The following is a 21,599-nucleotide window of genomic DNA, read 5'->3' as shown; positions in this document are numbered from 1 at the left end:
TGTCATTCTGCTAACTTTATTCTCTATACACAGCTTGGGTAAAGTAAGAACCAAACAAGGCTTTCACTCCTCCCATCCCCACTCCACTTTTGAATCTTTAAAAAGTAACTAATAGTTGATACTGGTAAGGATTCCAAGATTGCCAGATTTCCATAGTAGAGCAAAGCTGTGCAATTGGTTTCTGAAAGATGAAGAGTGGAAGGACCAGAGGGGTCTGTTGTCCCAGCTCAGCCTCACACCAACCTAGGAGAGTTCCCCACCTGCCACATGGAGCAGCCTATAAACCACACATAGCCAGATAATGCACTTAAACTGGGAGAGTCAATCACCTTGAGAAATGGAAATTAAATATACTGGGTCACCTTTGATTTTTCTCTTCCTGAAAACTAAGGCTGCTGAGACCTCTGAGCTGGATTTTAAGAATTTGTTCAACATACCTCTTTAAAAACCTTAGGTTGAATTTTTTTTTTTTAATGATGCAAACAACTTCACAAATACACATACAAATGTTCAAATAATGTCACTAACATGTTATATAAATATGTATTCGGAGTAACATATTGGCCATAATAGCAAGCATACTGTTAACAGAAAAGAATTTTCATGAAGAAACTTCATCTGTTCATGTCAGCCTTACTGAAGTGAGGAGGCACACCTAAGAGATGGAAACTGCCTGACCCACGACGCCGTATCTTCAGTCAAAATACGAATCACTACAGTGGCCCTTCCTGGATCACTGGTGCTCAGAACGTCAGCGTACATGGTGATCCCTGGAGGGCTCACCAAAGCAGGTTACCACATCCTGGCCCAGTCTGCTTCACTTAGGCATGGGGTGGAGCCCAACAATTTCAAACAAGTTAAAAAGGTGATGCTGTTCAGGAGGCTACACTCAGAACCACTGGAGGGCTTGGGGCTCAGTAAAGAAGACATCCAATCCACTCCTGTTCTACCTCCCTGTTTATTCAGGGAAAAGACAACCCATTCTGCCCTGGCTTACCTGAACATTGGCAGTGGGCCTGGGTGATTAAAATTGGTTGCTCCACTTTGCCTACTGTTTTGACCTGGCAGAATAGCCAAATTGGCAGAATACTCATCCTGGAACTGAAAACAACATGCATGAAAGAAAGAAAAAGGATGGCGGAGCCCAGCCTGATGCCATCCACAATCCCTATTCACAAGCTTTTAATACTGTCTCCAAAACCCTGGAGGTCCAAACACACTAGGAATTGACTTTGTCAATTGGGAGACCGATTGCCAGTCAACTGGCAGGCCATTCGGAGTCTTCCTGAATTACAACAACGCCAGAGCCCCTGCCCTGCTGTGGAGGCTGAGCCCAGCGGCAGTCCGCTCCACTTCTGGAGTTTTAAGGCTATCGCCCAGACCTGCCAGCTAAGGCCTATAGTGCTGAGAGCTGCCTTGTCGAGGTCCGTATGCTCATTCCAAGAATTGTGCAGCTCTTTATCACTCCCAGGAGACCATGATTCCATTGGGATGACCTGCAGCCCCCAGCACAAGCTAACCTTTGGAAGGCCTAAGAGTGACAGAAATGTTAATAACTTACCAGAGATCAGGAGGCAGTGTGGTGTAGTGCAAAGAACACTGAACTGGGAGTTGAGGTTTTTATTCTAGTGCTTTTCCTGTTCCTACCTGGCTGTGTGACAACTTCCTTCTCTGGTCTTCATTTTACCTATCTGTGACCAGGAAGGAGTGCAGTCATTAGTTGATCTCCAGGGTCCCTTCCAACTGTGACAATCTTGAATTATATAAAAATGATATAAAATCCATGGTATAAAATTCAGCTCCCAACCAGAAAGTCAAGGAGGCTGGGCCTGAGGCACTTGAACCTTGGGCTCTGGCCTGGGGAGTTGAGGGGCAGCTTCCTCCATGCCATCTGCTTTCCCACCAACAAAGCAGCCCCTCACCCTCCAGACCCAGCCCTCAAGTCCACCCTCTGACTTTACCACCAGCTCTGACTTGAGACCAAGGGAAGTAGTCCTGCAGTGGCCTGGCCTTGTGAAGAGCAGACACTGGGGCCCAGGGACATTTGAAAGCAGGACCCAGAGTCACATATTAGTAGGGGGTGTCTGGGGTCCTCCCACCCTCACCCCTCCCCACTCCATCCAGTCCTTTCTCCTTCCTTTTAGGTCCTTCCTCGACCACCTCACAGCTTATCTCTGATACACGCATAATAAATAAGACATTTGCACATAAGGGTGATCGGGACAGCTCTCTCCCCGCCCCTCCCCCCTTTCATATAAAAGCATTAAATACAGTTTCAAAATAAAATACAAACAGCCAAAAGGACCTGATCTCGAGGCCACCTGTTCTCCACAGGAGAACGATATCTACACATCCCTCTCGGACCTGCCTGGGAGATGGCTGGGGCCCCTTCCTGCTCCCACAAGGCTGGCGCCGCCGAGGGAGGGAAAGGAAGGTCAGGCCCCAGGCCCTGGGGACTGAGAACGGTGGCGCGTCCACCGCGGACAAAGCGGGGTAGGAGGGGCGGGAATACATCGCCAACTGCCGGACCGCCAGAGCCCTGGGCTCGGACCCACCGGGAAGCCGAGGTAACAGCCGGCACCCGACTCGGAGCTGGAAGGGAGAATGGAGGCCTTCGAAGCGGGAGAATCAAAGGGCGTGCCCGCGGCCTGGGAGGCGGATGAGGCTGTCGCGGAGACCGGCACGGGGGCCGCGGCCACGCCCGGCTCCGCGCCCCGCCCCGCCCGGGATCCTGCCGGCCTCTCCCGCCCGGCGCCCCGCCTCCCGCCGCAGTCCAGTCCCCCCAGGCCTCCCGGCGGGGCCAACCTGCGGCATCTCTGCAAGGAACTGGGGCCCCCAGCAAGGGCCAGGGGGCGGCGCGTCCAACCCGTCCACCTCTCCGGCCCTAATACTGACTGACGGTGGCTCCCCTCCCCGACCTGGCAGGGGACAGGGGGGCCCACCTGGTGGGCTCGGCGGGACACTGCCTGGGGCTGGGGGCTCTCCCTGCTAACACTTTGAGGCCGCTTTGGCTTCTGGGAAATCGTGGGGGCCCTGCGCGGGGAGGACCAGGGGAGAGTGCGCTGCAGGAGGCGGCCAAGCTCAGGGACCTATTTGGCACCGAGCGGGAGGCGCGCGCCCCTCCCGGGGGTGCTGGTGACCCCACGCAGTCCCCGATGCCGCCCTGAGCCGTCTGCGCCCTGCCCGGCCAGCGGGGGACAGCAGCGTCCGGGGTCGGCCGAGCACGGGATACCCGGGGGGCCGTCCCCAGCACGGCCGCGGAGAGCGCTATGCGCGGCACACGGCGCCGGGCTTGAGGTCCGCGCCCCCGTCGCGCGGCGCGGGAGCGGGCGGCCCGAAGCCCTCGTGGCCGTAGCAGCGCAGGGCCGCCTCCTCGTAGGCCTCCAGGATGGTCTGGCGCTCCTCGGGCGTGAAGTCCATGGAGAAGGGGTGCACCTGCAGGATGTGCCGCTTGATGGTGCTCACCTTGAGCGTGGCCAGCGCGCCCCCGCACACCATGCACACCAGGCCGCGCCGGCTGCCGTCGTAGTCCATCAGGTACTCGCCCCGCCAGCGCGGCTGGTAGTTCCGCCGCTGCTCTCGGCTGCGGGGAGGCGGCGGGGGAGGCGGCGGCGGCGGCGGCAGCGGCGGGAAGGCGAGCCCCCCGGGCTCCGGACCGTCCTCCTCTTCCTCCTCGTCCTCGGCCGGCCGCTCCGACGGCTCCCCGGGGGAGAGCGGGATGTCGCCTGGAAAAGGACCAAGGCCCGCATTGGAACCGATGGGAGGAAGCAGGCTGAACGCGGGTCGCACGCCGTATCCCTCCTCCCCCAATCTCCCCTTCGACCTTCCACTCTCACCAGCGTCCTGGCCCGAGCAAATCGCTCCCCGCCTGGCCCGGGGCCCTGCCCACCGCGCTCCCGGGACATCCGCTGGCTCTGCCCCTCCTCCAGCTCACCCCACCACTCCTCCTCCTCCTCCTCTGGCTCCTCCTCCTCTTCCCCTCCCCCCTCCTCGGAGGCTGCGGCTGTGCTGGGGGCGGCTGGGCCCCAGGGGGAGTCGGGGCAGGGCAGTCCCAGGGCCAGCAGGTGCGCGGCCTTCTCGGTCCACTCCTGGGCGATGAGCGCCTTGACGGGCCCGCTGAGCCGCGTGGAGCCCGGGTGGCGCTGGCGGATGTGCCGCTTGATGGTGCTCATCTTGAGCGAGGCCAGTGCGCCCCCGCACACCATGCACACCAGGCCGCGCCGGCCGCCGTCGAACTCCATGAGGTACTCCAGCCGCCAGCGCTCCTGGTAGTGGCGGCGGTGGTCGCGACCCCGCGGCGCCCGGCCCAGGACCCCTGCCCTCTCGCCCTTGCCCTCCTCCAGCTCCTCCTGCTCCTGCTCTGCCGGCCTGGGCCTCTCAGGGACCCAGCCAGCCTCTTCCTTTACGTCTGGGGGGCTGAGATCCTGAGAGGAGGGGGTTCCGGCAGTGGGGGCCGAGTCCCGGCTCTTTCTGGTCAGGTCCTGGGGCACGAGGTCGTCTTCTGTTGGGGAAGGGGTGAGGGAGAGGGGCTCAGCCTGCTGGCCGGGTAGCCCTTACCCATGCAGAGGGGGTCCCTTGTTCCTCACCCCAACCCCAAGCTTGAGGCCCCAGCCAGTGTGTGTGTGTGTGTGTAGTAGGGAGTGGTGAAAGGGGGGTCGTCCTGGCCTTCAGCCCCCAGCCAGGAGTCCCTGCCTCCCGGTTTGGGCCACAGACCCCACTGTGCAGCCCTAATGAAGGAGTTTCAGCCTCGCACCTGGTGGGGGGTGGGCAAGCTCAGGCAGCATGTCGGGCTGGCCACCCCAGGCCTGCAGCAGGGCGCTGCGCTGGGGGCCACTGAGCCCCAGGGAGCTGGGGTGCACTTCCAGCACGTGGGCACGGATGTCATCCAGGTGCAGGCTGGGCAGTGCCTGGCCACAGGCCATGCACACCAGCCGGTTCCCCCGCGGGTCATAGTCCATGAGGCACTCGGCCCGGAACCAGTTCTGCAGGGACTCCTTCAGCCTCCGCTCCAGGCGCCGGGCCCCCAGCCCCCTGCCGCCCCCGGCCCTCCGGGAAGCACAGAGGCGCCGCCGCCGAGCCCGGGGTGCCACTGGGCCCCCTCGCCGCTGGCGCCGGCCACCCCCACCAGCCGGGGCTTTGCCTGAAAGGATTGGAGGGAGGGAAGGAACTGAGATGCCAGCCCTCTTGGGGATCCCCCACCACAGCCAGGTCCTCCGCAAGCCTCTCTCTCACCTTGCTCTGACTGAGTCCTGTGCCTGACCTCACTTCCTTGCCCTCCTCTTCCTCTCCCCTCAAGTCCTAACCCCTTTATCTCCCTAATCCTCAGGCAGATAAACCCTGGGCCCCACCCACTCCTCCCCCAGACCCAGACTCTAGCTCTCCCACCCCCAACTTCTTCAGCCATATTTCCAGCACCTTCTATTCGCCTCACTGAGCCCAGCGGCCCAACTCCCAAGCCCTCCTGGGCTGATCACCCCCAGAATCTTAACTTGATCCTTCTAAAACCACAGAATTTCAAAGCTGTCAGGGATACAGGAGACCCCTGGATGTACTGTCCACCCCCCACGGTTGCACAGTGCAGTAAGCAGCCCCCACCCAGGAAGGAGCAGTAGTGACCTGCTCAGAAAAATCGGATAGTCCCATCGCCACCCAGGCCCCTGCCTCTCCATGTCCAGCATTACCTGGACCCTTGGGTGGGCAAGCTGGGAGGCTGGCCCCCTCCTCCTCCTCTTCTTCCTCCTCCTCCTCTTCTTCAGCTCCCTGGGTCCCCAGGCCCTCGGCCTCGCCACAGGCCCCCAGTCCCAGGTGGGCATCCCAGCTGTGGCTGATGACTTCCTTCTCCCGGGGACTCCAGTGCAGGGAGTAGGGGTGCTTTTGGCGGATGTGCCGCTTGATGGTGCTGAGCTTGAGGGTGGCCAGGGAGCTGCCGCACACCATGCACACCATACCGTGCCGGGCAGGATTGAAGTCCATCAGGTACTCCAACCTCCAGTGGTCGTGGTAGTAGCGCCGGTGGTCACGGCCGGGAATGCGGCTCTTCCCAGGCCGGGAGGCCCGGGCCTCACAGTGGTCTGAGTATTTCCTGCCTGATGACGCCGTTCCCCTGGCCCTGGGGGAGGGCAGGGGGGCACTCCCCCAGGACCCCAACGCACCCCCTTCCAGCTGCAGATCTTGCCCTGAAGAGGGGAGGGAAAGGGGAGACAGTTTTTCAGTCTCCGAATTTCAGGCCAAGCACCCAGGGCTTTGATTTTGCAGCTTGAGCAAGGGCTGTGGGGGAGGGGCTGGCTCCGGGGCCGGAAAGGAATGGAAACAGTAATAAAAGGGATGTGGGAGAAACAGGGAGTCAAAACATTGGTCCTTTACAAAGAGCGCGGCCCCTTTAAGAGAGGATCAAGAACAAAAGGAGATGCAGGGCACTGGGAGGGACTCTTTAAGAAATAAGGTGAGGACCGAGGAGGAAGCCGGCTCTATAAGGGGCCCTTTGGGGAAGAGAGCTGCAGGGGTCAAAGCCAGGAGAGCAGCTTGTCGGGCACTTCCAGCAGCGCACAGCGGGCAGCGGGCGGAAAGAACAAAGGGGGCGTCTGTCTGCATCCAGGGCTGCATAGAGGACCCAGCCGCCGGGGGCCCCAGCCTGAAGGGCCCCACCCAAAGGTTGTCTCCCTTTTTCCAATAATGCCTATATACAGACTCCTGAGAGTCCCATTTTAGGCGGGGCTAAGCTGTGTCAGATCCCCAAATATAAGTACCCATGGTTGTCAAAGCTGCCAACATCTCCAAGGGAAGGGAGTTCCTTGTCGAGTCGGGGAGAGCTAAGGACCCTGGAAGCAGCAGGGCCACCAGCGTGGCTGGTGGAAGACACTGCAACAGGGAGTGGCCACCACTCCACTGGAGCCCATTAAGGCTTTCTGGGGATTTATTTTTTTGCTCTGGCAGGAAGCCGGCCCACTGTCCAGCAAGCAGAAGGGTGGACACCAGGGAGGCCCAAGCAGAGCCCACTAAGCCAGTGGTGTTTCTTTCTGAAACACAGATACAGAGACAGCGTGCAGGCCCCACCTTCCCTAATGTCGGGACCCTATTTTATTTAGAAAATAGTCTCTTGGCCACATTGTCTGAATGGCAGATTCTGGGCATTCCCCCAATGGAGAATCCTAGGGGTCAGGGAGACAAAAGACCAGAAAGGGCTCCCGTCAATTTTTTTTTTTTTTTTTTTTTTTTTTTAGTAGATCCATAGAGAAAGCACTAGCTTCCAAGTTAGACACCTGCATTCAAGTCCTGGCTTCCCTCAAAACTTGCCCTGTGACCTTCTGTGGGCCATGTCTGCTCTCCAGGCTGGGGTGTCTTTGTCTGAAAAGGACTGGCTAGCTAGTTGGTCTCTAAGCATCCTTCCAGAGCTGGATCCAGGCTAGTCTAAGGCGGACTGGCCCTTTAAGAGCCGAAAAAGGGGGAGGAGCTGAGATTCTTTAAAAACAAAAGGGGCTGGGGAGTTAGCCTGAAGGAAAGGGGAGAGCAGCCCGGGGCTGCGGGCATAGTCTCCCGAACCGGGACAGAACCTTCCGCTGGTCTCGAGGCGTTGACCTGTGCATCAATGCAATGAGGAAACAGCTTCCTCTGAGAGCGAAGGAGGGCTGGCGGGTCCCACTCTAGCTGCCAAATTGGGGCCAAAAAAGAGAGGAAAAAAAAATCGGAAAAGAGGGGAGGAGGTAACACGCAAGCAGGAGGGGGTGTCTGCCTTTGTGGGCGAGCCCCTCGTTTTCAAAACTGCCCGCGGCAGGGGGAAGGGGGTGGCGGGCCCCCGAAACGCCAGCGGTGCCCTCTCCAGGGGAGATCGAAAAAGGGTGCCTGGCCCCAAGCAAGGCCACAGGACGCGAGGGGCAGCCCGCTTCCAAAGAGCGGAGTTCTGGGCTCGGCGCCTCCGGGGAAGCGCCCCCAGAAGGGGACCCACGGTCTGGATAGACTTTTAAGAGACGAGCCGGCTAAGCAAGACCACCGTGGGGTCTGAAAGCGAAAGGGGCGGGGGCCGCGAGTCCGCCCGCCTGGAGCCCGCGCCCCGTCACGCGGGACCCGGCCCTTCGGAGACCCCTCCCGGCCGGGCCCTCCAGGCGGGGCGCCGCGGGGAGCGGCGGGGCCCCTTAAGGGGGAGGGGAGTCGCCCGAGCCCCGCGGCCCGACCCCGGGAGCCGCGCGGGGGGCTCTCCCGCTGGCCCTGCAGCCCCGGTCCGCGCCCGCCAGGTGGCGCCCCCGGCCGCCCTGCCCGCGTCCCCCCCTTTGTTCCGCGGCGGAGAGGGGCCCCGAGCCGCAGCCCTCCCCTCCCCCACGCCGGGGCCCCAGCCCGGGCCGCCGGCCCCAGCTCTTACCGCCGTCGTCCTCCTCGGGCTCCGCGCCGCCGCCCGAGCCGGCGGGCGGCAGCCGTCGGCCCCGCGCCGAAGAAGCTGCTGGCCCGGGGCCGCCCCTGCCGCCGCTGCTCCGGCTCCGGTGGTCCCCGCCGGGCTCCATGCGCTGCGCTACGGAGCGGGGCCCCGGGGCGGCGGGGCGCGGGGCCGCGGGGCCGGCGGGCGCCCGCGCAGAGCGCTCGGTGCGCGGGGCCCCCGGGCGCGGGGCGCATGCACGGGGCGGCCGGCCGCACGGACGGCTGGCTGCTCGCTCGGCGGCGCGGGCTGGACCGGGGTGGGGATTCCTGTCTGGGGCCCCTGGGGCTCCTTTAAGGGCTCCTGGGTAAATTTAAAGGGGCCGCGCGCTATTTCCTCCTGCCAGCTCGCGGGGGGCTGGGGTGTAGAGGCGGGAGGCGCCGAGCCCGGCCGGGGCTCCGCAGCCGGCGCCCGCCTCGGACGCTGGGAACGCGGACCCTGTCGCCCTCGCCGTCCCGCCCCGCCGCCTCCGGGGCTCCGCTCCCGGCTCCCAAAGGGTCGCCGAGGTGGCCAGGGACGCCCGCGTCCGCAGCGACGCGCTTCCACCCAGGGTCGGCTCGGAGCCACCGCCCCCTCGGGGCATCACAGCACCCGGCTCCCCGCACCGGCGCAGGCAGGGGACCTCCCGGTGGGCAGCCCCGGGCCCCGGCCAGGCGCTGCCTCCTCCCGCGCGAGCCGGACGCGAGCGCGGCGCGGGCCCCGGAGTGGACGCGACTGGCAGGGGCCCCAGATGGCTGCGGCCCCGCCGAGAGGGTGGAGCCGCGGGGGCGGCCGCGCCCCCTCCCTCGGGAGCCGCCCGGGAGCGCTGGGAGCTTCGGGCTTCTCCATTGGAGGGGCGGACGGGCGAGGCTCCCCAGGAGCCGGCTAGGGGCGTGGGGCGCGGCCGCGGAGAGGGGACGCGCAGAAGCCCCGCGGAGAGCGGGCTGCGCCGGGGCCCGACGCTGCGGGGAGGAGGTGGCCCCGGGATGGAGGCCGGGAGAAGATAGCGTGCGCGGCCGTGACTCAGGCTGCGGCCCCTGCAGGCCCGGGAATGCCAGTCGAGGCCCTTGACGCAGCCCCTAGACCCCCGCCCGGCCCGAGGAGACGGAGGACGCTGGTCCCGGCGGGGTGTCGGGCAACTGGGGACGCGCGGCCACACGACTGGGAATCGCTGGGGCAGATCCTGGCTGCGAGCCCCGGGGTGCCTCGGGGCCCCCAGTTCCCAGAAAGTGGAGAATAAAGGACCCCGAGAGGCAGCCGGGGGTACGGCTGCCTGGGGTCCTTCTGCGAGGACCGGCTGGAGGAGCAGGTGCTTGCTTTGCCACAACAAAGGCAAGGCGAATCCTGGAGATCCAAATGCCAGCGTGCGGGAGGCCATGGAGGATCCTATTATCTGCAGGCGGGTTTTATTCTCTTCTCTGGGGAGGAACCGGCAATCCGTGAAAGTCACGGGTGGACAGATTCATTCACTCCCTCACTACCTACTGTGTGCCAGTATTCTTTTAGGCCCGGACATACAGCAGTGAACAAGACAGACAAGACTGATACTAATTGTTTTAGTGACTTAGGCACCCGCGGCATATATAAAGGAAATCATTCCAGCCCTTTGGGAGCCATGGAAATATTAAATTACTTGGAACACGGGAAGCCTGTCCCCAAAGTGTTTGTGAGGAGGGGATGGGAAGTCAGATTTCTTAAGTACTTTATGGTGTCTGTAACCTCGGAGATATTTTCCCATCTCTTCCTCAGTTCCCAGGATGACTCGGGAAAGACATCACCTTTGGTAAACTGAGTCTATACTTCCTTTCACCCACCTTGAGGTCCCTGAGGGGCAGGGGCCCCAATGCTGATGGGGTGAGGTGGGGTCCAGCCAAAGCCATGAAATGGGGGATTCATTCATCCACTATGTCCTCCGCTTATGTCAGGCAGCGACACCAAGGGAAAATAAAACCAGACCTGGCCTTCACATGCTTCTAAGTATGGCTAAGAAAAAGAAAAAGGCCGAAGGAGCCGGTGACCTAAAGTGAAAGAAGCTGTTCATCCAGGGCTAAGGGGCCTTGTACCTTATTTTAGTTTCGTTTCTAATTACAAAGGTAACCCAGGCACTTTGGTGTCTGTCCTTCTCTGTATGTGCACATTCTGTTGGTTACTAAGAGAAAGGTATCACAGCTACCTGGAGATAATTCCCACACCTCTGACCCTTCCTTCCTCTCCCACATCCAGCACAGTCCGAGAATGCCTCCAGGCTCCACAATGTCAAAACCTTTTCCCACGCATCATTTGATCCTCAAAGCAACCCTCTGAAGCAAGAGTTTCACTTTTCAGATGAAGAAATGGAGGCTCAGTGAGTCAAGTGTCTAGCCCAAGGCCATTCATTCATTCACTTACTCAACCACTTATTCAGAAAGCATTTACTGAGCCTGCCCTGAGTGCCACACACTGGGCAGGGAATGCAAGGATTCAAAAATGATATATAACAGATCCCCGCCACCCACCCACCCACCCACCTCATTCAAGGAGGACGCGGCCTACTGAGGAAAAGGGGAAATGATTGCAATCGGGGCCATGTTAGAGTTTCATGAGTCCCAGGCAATTTTGCCTTCATGGGCAACTTCCTCTATAAAATAAAATAAAATAATTTAATAGATTTTTATGGACCCTACAAATCCCATTGTGTATTACTGTCTGAGAGAGAAAAATATCATTTTCTTTGACCCTTAAAGTTCATTTGTTCTTCTGATTTTAGAAGAAAGTACAACATATTTATGAACCCCTAAAAGTACCATGGGCGTTACACACTGAGCCTTCCAAGGGTTGCCAACCCCGATGGCAACACAGGGCAGTAAGTGTCAAGGGCAAGGGAAACCCAGGGAGGGTCACCCAATCTGGGAGGGCTTCCTAGGGAGGGTGTTGCTTGAACCAAGTCTTGACCAGGAGGTGTTTCCAGCCAGGAGGAGAGCAAGGGCTTCCCCAACAGGAAGGTTCCAGGTAAAGGAGGGTTCAGGTGCAAGAAGGAGAAGAAATGGGAATGAGCAGAGGCAAGAGTTTGAGGGGTACCTGGGACCACTTTGCCGAGCACTCAGAAAGCAGCCCTGAGAACATGGTGAAGGGAGAGAAGGAGAAAAGGGCAGTGGAAGCTGGTAGAGGCCACACCACGACCAGAGCCTCAATTTAGGCAGCAGCGGCGGCAGCAGGGCCAGTGGCAAGGAGGCAGAAGACATGAGCCAGGCCAGGGCACATCCTGCTGCAAGCTGTGCTACTCACAGGTGTCCACGGACCGGGCGATGGGAGGGGAAATGCCACCTGCACCCCCTGCTAAGCCCTGCACATGGGAATCTGCCCAGAGGATAGGATACCTCTTCTCACCAAAGAGCTATTTGTTAGCAAAGCTATGTACCAAGACTTCACATAGAGGGACACGTTCTTCTTAATTCATTAGCCCAGAGGCAACTCTTTTAACTTCTAACAAAGAGGCCTTGAAGGTGAGCAGTAGTCCTGGTTTGAGCCATTTTAAGAGGGTAGAATCTAGTAAGGGGGGCTGGATTGCCTGCTGTGATTGGAGAAAAGCCAGGCTAACTCCCAAGTATCTAAATCAGAGGGCCAGGGATATAGGAAGAAAAATAGATTGGGGCAGGCAGGGCTGGAGAACAGAGTGCCGTCACAAACTGGAAACCCAGACCTCCTCATTTTTCCGCCTCACCTCTTCCCTTCCTTTCCTTTTCTGACTCAGACTGTTGGTCCAGAGTCAGTGTCTCCAGCCACAGAGCCTGTGGCCCCCTTGGGGTCACTGATTCCAGCCTGCAAGGGCAGAGCCCCCTCACCCGGGAGTGGCCTAGGAACCAGCATCCCAGTGCTTCCATTTCCAGGGCTCTTTGGTGGCCCCATCAGTGGGAGGGCCTCGCAGGGGGACAGATTGAGCACCTGTGACTAATGTTCCTGAACAGGGTTTTTCAGGAGGTGGATAGGTGCACTAACCCTGCTGGTTGGGGATGGGATCGTGGTTCTCACAAAGGACATCTTAGGTGCCTGTGGGTGTGAACCCATTTGTAAGTAGGACCTTGAAGATGTTGTTTGTCAAGGTGTGGATTCATTTGTGAATAGGATCTTCAAAGATCCATTTAAACAAGGCCAAATGGAAACAGGATGGGTCTTAATCCTTATGGTTGGAGGACTTATACCCAAAGGAAATGTGGAGGCAATCAGTAAGCAGTCAGAAGAAGCCAGAAGTCAGTGGAAACAAGATGACCAAACGCAAGGGCAGGAGGAGAACCCCAAGGAACCCCAAGGATTGCAGCAATCCAGCATTAGAGCTACAGACTCTAGGAGAAAGTGCAGCCTGTCGAGACCTTGATTTTGGACTTTTAACCTCCAAACAGCCAGTCAATAAATTCCTGTTGCTTAAGCCAACCAACGTGTGATATTTGTCATAGGAGCCCTGGCAAACAAAGACACCGCTAGAACCAAATTTGGCCCAAAATCTGGATTCTATTTTTCAGTATGTCTCTGTACTTTAAAACAAACATAAAACAAATCTCAACCAGTCATATAGCCTGTGAATGTCAAAGGGACTTTTGATGTAGATTGTAAGGTAAATTATCCCTTATAAAATTCCAAAAGAATTCCAAACATAAAGATTATATCCGAGTGTAAGCCAATATGTGTGTGTTTGGAAGGGAAGGATGCAACTTCAACCACAGACACTTACATTTGAAAATAAAGCAGCCCTTAAAGTTTTTGTTTCTAGAAAAGAGAAAATTGGCACAGTGTTTTCCAACACTAACTCAATCCAATGCAGGTGAATAGGATGTGACATCCTACCAGGGACAGTTACAGATGAGAAATGAAGTGACTTGTCCCAACAGAGAGCTAGTAATTGGTGAAGAGAAGACTAAATCCTGAGCTGCCAGTCCCCAAATCTTTAGTTTCCAGGCTACTAAAACAAATACCATACAATGGGTTGGTGTGACAACAGGGATTTATTGGCTCAGGGTTTCAGAGGCTAGAAGGCTGGCTTCCTCCCGATCGGTATCTTCTGGCTGGCTGGTGATCTTTGTGGAGTTCCTTGGCTTTTCTGGCACATGGCAATGCACATGGCAATGCCTTCTCCTGGCTCCTCCAGGTTCCATCAACTTCTGGCTGCTCCCCATGGCTCCCACTTTCACTCTGTTTGTAAAGAACTCCAGTAATCTGGATTAAAGGCCGATCTGATTCAGTTGGGCCACGCCTTAACTAAAGTAACTTCTTGAAGAGCTCTTATCTGCAATGGGTCCACACCCACGGGAATGCAGAGTGAGACCAACATGTCCAAACTGGGGTGCACCATTCAATCCACCACACCTTGACACTTATAAAACATTTTTTTTATTATAAAATATTTCAAACACAGAAAAATATATTCTATATATGTACATTTATGTATGCACATTTCTCAGCTTGAACAAATATCAGCATTTTGACATTCTTGCTGCAGAACTTTTTTTTAAGAAATAAATAACATTGGAGGGGGGGCTGAAGCCCCCTGAAAATACCTTCCTGCTCCAAGCTCCTCCCTCCCTCCTTTCCCAAGTTAGTCCTTCCTGAAGCTGGTGGTGGCTGTTCCTGTACAAGTTCTTATTCTTTCACTAGCCACATATCCATAAACTATATAAATCAATGACTTCAATGTTTTTTAAACTTTAAATAAAGGATGTTACTTTAGGCTTATAAATCTGGAACTTCTCAATCTCTTGCACTCAACACACTCATTAATTCAGTCATTCTTTTATTCAACTCATGTTTATTGAACACTTGTTATAGATATCTCCTCTGAGGTTAATGCACAGATAAAAACTCTCTCACACTCTGATTTCTGATTCTCTCCTTCCCCTGGAGGAGCTGGTCCAATGGAAGCACCCTTTCTATGCCAAGGCTGAACCAAGCATTTACTGGGTGACAAGATCAATCAAAAATAGAGGATATGCAAAAGGCCACAGTAAGCCAAGCCCAAATCAACAGTAGACCTGAAAATCCTAAAGAGTACCCAGGTCCCAGTCTGAGACGCTATGAAAGTTTCACTCACTAAGTTTGTTTTTCAGAAATATAAAACCTCCAGATTGTTCCCAATGCTAGATAAGTCCCAAAACCCAGAGGCCTCTTCACAAACATCAACCAGCTGCCTCTCCCTTCTGCATAATATCTACACCCCTTTCCAATATGAATAATTTAGAGTGGTCATTGCCTAGACATCCCTGAAGATTGAGACAGTGATCTCAACCTCAATCTCAAACAATCTCAATCTCAAAATGAGAGGGAAGGGTAGCAACAGACAAGATAGGATTTCACAAAGGGTTATGACTACTGAATCATTATATAGATTTTTTTTTTTAGTCTCTAGTGTATAAAAACAGCGAGAAGGAAATAACTGAAATTGCGGAACTGCAACCATACTATACTTTGACATTTGCTCTACAACTGCATGTTAAACCATACTTTGAAAGTTATCACTTTTCTGTATATATGTCAAATTTCACAATAAAAAATGTTTTTAAAAAAATAGAGGGTAAACTTCCTGCCTGTGTCTGTTGGTGCCAAAGGAAGGATGATGCATAGGGCCAGGGCTCAGGGGTCCTGAGTTTCCTCCGATGCAGAAAATCCCAGGTATATCAGAAGGGTGGTGCTCGGAAGCAGCCTTGGATGCTGGCCTGTCGCTGGGTCCCCAGCCTCTGTGGGTGTGGATATCTCCAGGATGGTCAGGAGACCTCAGCCCCATTGTCCCACCCCCTGATCTGTCATAAACATTTGAGGGTTTTAGTCTTCCCTCCACCTCTCTCCCCAACTAAAGAAGGACAGTCCCGCAATGGACCAACTCCTTGATCAGGCCTTGAGCATAGCTGAGGCACAGGGAGGAACTGGCCAGTAAGTCCGTCACTCCTGCCCCTCTTCACGTGTGCCAATACTGGACATTTGGGATTTCGCTGTCATACCAATGGTTGCTTAATGTTCCACTAATCCTCTCTCTTTGGATGAGTGGTAAATGACAGAAAACACCACCCAAACCGGCTTAAATTTTAAAAAGAAAGGAGTGTACTGGTTCACAAGACTGAAAATACAGGAGAAGAGCTGTACCTCTCCAGATGTGGCTTAATCCAAGGCTCAGGCAGTGTCACTGTGGTCACAGTGTCTGTCTGTCTGTCTGTCTGTCTCCAGCTCAGCTCTGCTCCCCTCTTTGCTGGCAGTTCTCACCCTCTCAGGCAGGTCTTCCCACAGGATGGCCCCCAGCACCTCCGGGCTCTCAACCTCTCCCCTCCAAGGCCATCAGAAAAGAGAGAGGTCTCTCCTCCAGCACCATGAACAAAATCCCAGGTCTGACTCTCATTGACCTGAATCAAGGCACGTGCCAATTACTGCATCCATACAGCCCATGGGCTACGCCCTTCTCTAGAGCCTGGGGTGGGATGTCCAAGCCACGTGGACCAAGAAGGGCAGTTTCTATAAGGAAAAACTGGATGAGGTTAACAAAAGAAGAAACGACAGATGCTTAGTCACTCATGTTAAGAACATATTGCCATTTCAATTCATTGCAAGACACAAGAAATGCAAGGACTGAGGCACGTCTTTGGGGGTCGGCACGTCTTTGGGGGTCGGCACTTCCATTGCACCCCGTCACAGCCCAGCAGAAGATGGCTCTCAGCCCAGCTCTCCCAGGGATTTCCCTGAGAACTGCCCCACCCCACCCACCCCGGGCCGTGGGCGGCCCATCTTTCCTCGACTCCGCCCAGGAGGCTCCAGAGCGGGCCAGTAGGCGTGGTCACATGACCCGCGTGAGGCCAATCAGATTGTCTCTTCCGAGACTCGCTTTCCGGGGCAGCCAGGTGGTCTCGGCAGGTGGTCGGAACTGCAGAAATCAGAACTAGCCTCTTCTCCCATGAGGGACAAAAGCAAGGAGACCCAGCCTGTGGAAAGAAGAGAAGCTGAGAACCAGAGGTGGGAGAGCACTGAGAATGGCGGGCACCTGCCAGCCTTCCCTTCCTGGTTCCGAGCCCCAGAGAGGCGCCTTACTCTTCCTGCCCTTGGGTCCCCGGGAGTAACGGTATCCCTCTCTCCTACCAACATACTCCCTTTTTCACTTCCTCAGATGAGTCTCTGAAACTTGCAACAGAAACCACCTACTATGTGCCAGGGGTGACTATAACTCATTACCCTTCTCCTCACAAAGTTATAGGACCCCCAAAATCAATAAGAAAAAGACATACTCCAGGTGAAAAAAAAAAAAGGTCAAAAGCTAGGAACAGGCAATTCACAGCCCAGGAAATACAGGTGGCCAGAGAATACACGGAAAGAAGCTGAATTTTGCCAGCATTTGGGGTTACTCATCTGATTCATATTCAGTTCAACAGGTCACTCCTCTGATGGGTAAAAACTGAGAAGTTTGATAGTATCAGGGCTGGGGAAGGATTGGGGAAAGGGGAACTTGCAGGTGGGTCTGTGTAAATGGGTAAGGCCACTTTGGAAGGTAATTTGCCAAATCTGTTTAAGTCTCAAATGCACATGCTCCTAAATGCAGTGTAGTATCCTGGACTGGATCCTGGAACAGAAAATCTAGTGGAATTAAAATATAGCCAGGAGTTAAGTTAACAGTAGTGTGTGAATATTGGGTTCTGATTTTGACAAATGTTCCATGGTCAAGTAAGACATTAATGTTAACATTAGGGCAAACCGAGGGAGGGATAGATATGGAAGCTCTCTCTACCGTATTTGCAAGTCTTCCATAAATGTAAAATTTTTCCAAAATAAAATGTTTATTTACAAAATGCACATACCCTATGAGTCAGCAATTCTATCCTAGAGAAACACTCAGGCACAGGTTGCTGTGGACAAAGGGGTTCCCCGTAGTGTGGTGGATGTTACAGACTGAATCATGCCCCGACATAGATATGTTCAAGTACTAACCTGGGTCCTGTGAGTGTGATCCCATTTGTAAACAGGATCTTTGAAGATCCTGTTAAGATGAAGTCTGACAGAATCAGGGTGGGCCTTAACCCAGTAAGACTGGAGGCCTCATAAGCAGAGGAAATTTGGCCATGGGGTAGGAGGCAGGAGACAGATGGCCATGTGGTGGAGACAGAGATGAAGTTATGGATTGCTGGCCAGCCACCAGCAGAGAAAGCATGGCTCTGCCAAAACCTTGATTTTGGACTTCTAGCCTCCAAAACCATATACATTAAAGCCAACTAGTCTGTATGCTTTGTTACAGCAGTCATGGCAAACTAAGACAGTAGATAATAGTGAAAACCTGGAAATTAGCTGAGTGTCCTTCAATAGGGGAAGAGCTGAGTAAAAACCACAGTGTAGCTGTTCTAGAAATACTATGTGGCAGTAAAAACAAGAATAAAATGGAGTTATATGCACCAACATGATAAAAGCAAGTTGCAGAAGGAGTTAAGGCATTCGAGAATATATCACATGGCACAGATACCCAGAATTACAGGGACCAACCAGCTCAGCATCTCAGAATTTAGAGATAACCATTACAACTCATGAATAGTTGTGACTGCTGTAAGAGCTTACAATCTAGGAACCTTTACCATAAACCTTCCCCAGACAACCCACGCTCTCAGATTCAATTCTCAGAGTTTGCATATTATAGTTAGTCCATATTAGTGAGGCGTTATAATGTTTATCTTTTCAATTCTGGCTTATTTCACTCAACATACTGTCCTCAAGCTCCATTCAGCTAGGTGCATACCTCACAACTTCATTTCTTCTTTCCGCCACTCGGTATTCCATTGTATGTGTACACCACAGTATATCATTCCATTTATCAGTCCATGTACCCTTAGGCCACCTATGTCCATTGCAAATCTTGAATATGGTTGCTATAAACACCAGTGTGCACTGTCCACTCATGTCCCTGCTCTCAGACTCTTCAAGTATATACTCATAACAGGGTTGCAGGACCGTATGGCAGCCCCATAGTTAGCTTCCTGTGGAACCACCACACTGCCCTCCAGCTGTGCTGGGCCATTCTACTTCCCTACCAACAGGAAATAGGTACACCCCTCTCTCCACATTTTCTCCAGCATTTGTATCCCTCTGTTTATTTTTTTAACAGTTTTATTTACATACCATACAATCTACCCCAAGTAAACAATCAATGATCCCCAGTATAATCACATAATTACACATTTACCACCACAATCTATATGAGGACATTTCCATCTATTCTCCAAAGAAAGAGGAAAAGGAGGGGAAAAATGAGGAATAAAAATACAAAATATAGAAGAAAAATAAAAATAAAATACAATGAAAAGATCAGACAACATCACCACCACCAAGAATCCTGTATCACTCCCTTATAGACCCCCTCTTATAGACATTTAGCTTTGGTATATTGCCTTTGTTAACAATGCTACCATTAACTATAGACTCTAGTTTGCATTGATTGTGTTTTTCCCCTATTTTATCCAATTTTCAACACAATGTAATGTTGACATTCATTTGTTCTCCCTTATGTAAAAACATTCCTATATTTGTGCATTTAATCACCGTCATTGACCACTCTAGGTTTCACTAAGTTATACAATCCCAACCTTTACCACTATCTTTCCTTCTGGTGTCATACATGCCCTTAGCCTTCCTCTTTCTATGGTGTTCACACTCATCTTTGTTCAGAGTACTTATACTATTATGTTACCATCACACACTATTATGCTATCCATTCCATTTTATTTTTGTATTTTCTTTTCTCTCTCTTTTCACCCTTACTCATAGTCTTCATTTCTATACTCTTCTCCAAACCTCTCTCTCCTGTCTTTTCCTATCTGACTGTAGTGCTCACTCCCTTTCTTATTTCTTGTAGATCAGGTATCTTGTTCACAGAGTCTCTCAGTGTCTGTTTATCTGAAAATATTTTAAACTCTCCCTCATTTTTGAAGGACAGTTTTGCTGGATGTAGAATTCTCGGTTGGCAGTTTTTCTCTTTCAGTATCTTAAATATATCATACCATTGCCTTCTTGCTTCCATGGTTTCTACTGAGAAATACGCACATAGTCTTATCAAGCTTCTTTTGTATGTGATGGATCACTTTTCTCTTGTTGCTTTCAGAATTCTCTCTTTGTCTTTGACATTTGATAATCTGATTATTAAATGTCTTGGAGTTGGTCTCTTCAGATCTATTTTGTTTGGGGTACGCTGTGCTTCTTGGATATGTAATTTCATGTCTTTCAAACAGATGGGAAATTTTCAGTTATTATTTCCTCCATTATTCTTTCTGCCCCTTTTCCCTTCTCTTCTTCTGGGACACCCATGACACATACATTCATGTGCTTCATGATGTCATTCAGTTCCCTGAGACCCTGCTCATATTTTTCCATTATTTTCCCTATCTGGTCTTTTGCATGTAGAATTTCAGCTGTCCTGTCCTCCATCTCCTGAATCCTTTCTTCTGCCTCTTTAATTCTGCTGTTGTATGTCTCCATTGTGTTTTTCATCTCATCTATTTTACCGTTCAATCCCATAAGTTCTGTCAATTGTTTTTTCAAACTTTCGAGTTCTTCTTTATGTTTGCTCAATGTCTTCTTTATATCCTTTATCTCTTTTGCCATATCTTCCCTCAACTTGTTGATTTGATTTTTGAAGTGATTTAGTAGATTTGTTTGATTAATAATTAGTTGTTTCAGTTCCTGCATCTCAGTTGAAGTGTAAGTTTATTCCTTTGACTGGGCCTTATCTTCATTTTTCCAAGTGTGATTCATAATTTTTTGTTGTCTAGGCATCTGGTTTCCTTGATTACCCCCCAATCAGATTTTCCTAGACCAGATGTGCCCAGGTCTCAGGAGGAGGCAGTATTCAATATCAGGTTTCCCTGAGGGTGAGACCCAGCAGGTGGTCAGACTTTCCCATGAGGCCGCTAGACTCTGTGCTTTTCCTATCCTTCCCAGCAGGTGGCACTTGTCAGCCCACAGTTCCCAACAGGCATAAAGAGATGTGGTGTATTTAATTCTCAGTAGACCCTGTCCCGGCCAGGGACCAAGGTTGTCAGAAGCCAAGCTTAGGCAGTTTCTGCTCCCCCACCACCCTTCAGGCCCTGGGGTCTGATTTCTCTTAGGGAGGGCCACCACTTGACCTGGGCCACACACCCTCTCTTTTCATAGGGAAGATAAGCCTTTTAGGAAATTTTCTCCCACACTTGAGTTTTTCCTTTGACTCTCTGACTGTCTAAACTCCACCTTTGCCTGGGTCAGTGCTAACAATAGAAACTGCCTGAATCTTTCTCTAATGAGCTACTTAGAATTAGAGAGAAAAAGGAAAACAGCAAGAATTCCCCTTGCCAGTCCATAGCCCTCCAATTCACCAGGCAAGAACCAGAGTTGTCATCTGATTCTGTGTTCCCCTTTTCTTGGGAAAAGCCCTTTCCAGTGTTCTGATCTCAGTGGACTCCAAAAATCCTCTGTTTTTATTTATTTGTGTATTTTTTTCTCATCAGCCCTGCCTCCTCTCTGCCAGAATAAACCTCCAGTTTCTTTTCCTGCTTGTTCCAGGTTTATCTGTGTTCTTAGCATGTATTCAGTAGTCCAAACTTGTTAATTAAAGCCACAATTGGAGCTTGCTTAAGCTACATTCCCTTGCTTCTGGCAGGGACTGCTTCTTTTTCCCACAGCCAAGTTTTGCAACTCAGTCTGCCATGCTGGTGGGGGAGGTGCACCATCTCCACAGTTTGTGGAGCTTTACTTACAGTTCTATGCTGCGATCGCAGTCGTTCCACCCATTCCTGATTGGTGTACGATGTTATCTGGTCACGGGTGTCCCCCCATCAGTTGTTCCAGACTATTTTCTTTTTCCTTGGCTATTTACTAGTTGCTCTAGGGGACTAACTAAATTCCACACTTCCCTATGCTGCCATCTTGCCCTGCCTCCCTAGAATGGTCTTTCTAAAGCAAATCTCTTGCTTTGCTGTCTCTCCCTGGCTCCAAGCCTCCAGTCCTTCATTGCCTCACTTGCCTGCCCCACCCTCATCACTCACCACCAGGGCTTCAGTTTGCACATGAGGCTCCTTCTGCCTGTAAAACATTTCTCCCTCTGTTCCCAATTCAAGGGACATCATTAGGCCTCAGATTTGCCATTTTTATAGGCCTCCCAGATCTGGGGTAGGTGGTCCTCCATAACACCCAGTCAGAGAAACACAAGAATATAATTGCTTTATTATTTGTATATCAAAATATTCTACAGAAATGTTCA

The 21,599-nt window shown here is 53.0% G+C and overlaps 1 protein-coding gene across 2 annotated transcripts; it reads right to left on the bottom strand.

The window, feature by feature from the left end:
- C6H11orf95 (chromosome 6 C11orf95 homolog) lies at positions 1 to 8,663 on the bottom strand. 2 transcript variants are annotated; one of them, XM_037838289.1, is made up of 5 exons: positions 8,354 to 8,663; positions 5,682 to 6,176; positions 4,754 to 5,140; positions 3,935 to 4,501; positions 1 to 3,725 (listed from the first exon to the last, which is right to left on the bottom strand). In XM_037838289.1, exons 1-5 carry the CDS (start codon positions 8,490 to 8,492, stop codon positions 3,268 to 3,270), a joined length of 2,046 nt encoding a protein of 681 aa, XP_037694217.1. In that variant the 5' UTR covers positions 8,493 to 8,663; the 3' UTR covers positions 1 to 3,267. The 2 variants fall into 2 exon arrangements, with proteins under 2 accessions (XP_037694217.1, XP_037694218.1); XM_037838290.1 differs by lacking the exon at positions 4,754 to 5,140.
- Positions 8,664 to 21,599: the final 12,936 nt, after the last annotated feature.

The sequence above is a fragment of the Choloepus didactylus genome, chromosome 6, assembly GCF_015220235.1.
Source record: "Choloepus didactylus isolate mChoDid1 chromosome 6, mChoDid1.pri, whole genome shotgun sequence".
NCBI classification, from domain to species: Eukaryota; Metazoa; Chordata; class Mammalia; order Pilosa; family Megalonychidae; genus Choloepus; species Choloepus didactylus.
The sequence above is the reverse complement of the archived record's forward strand: the minus strand, read 5'-3'. Positions and strand labels throughout refer to the sequence as shown.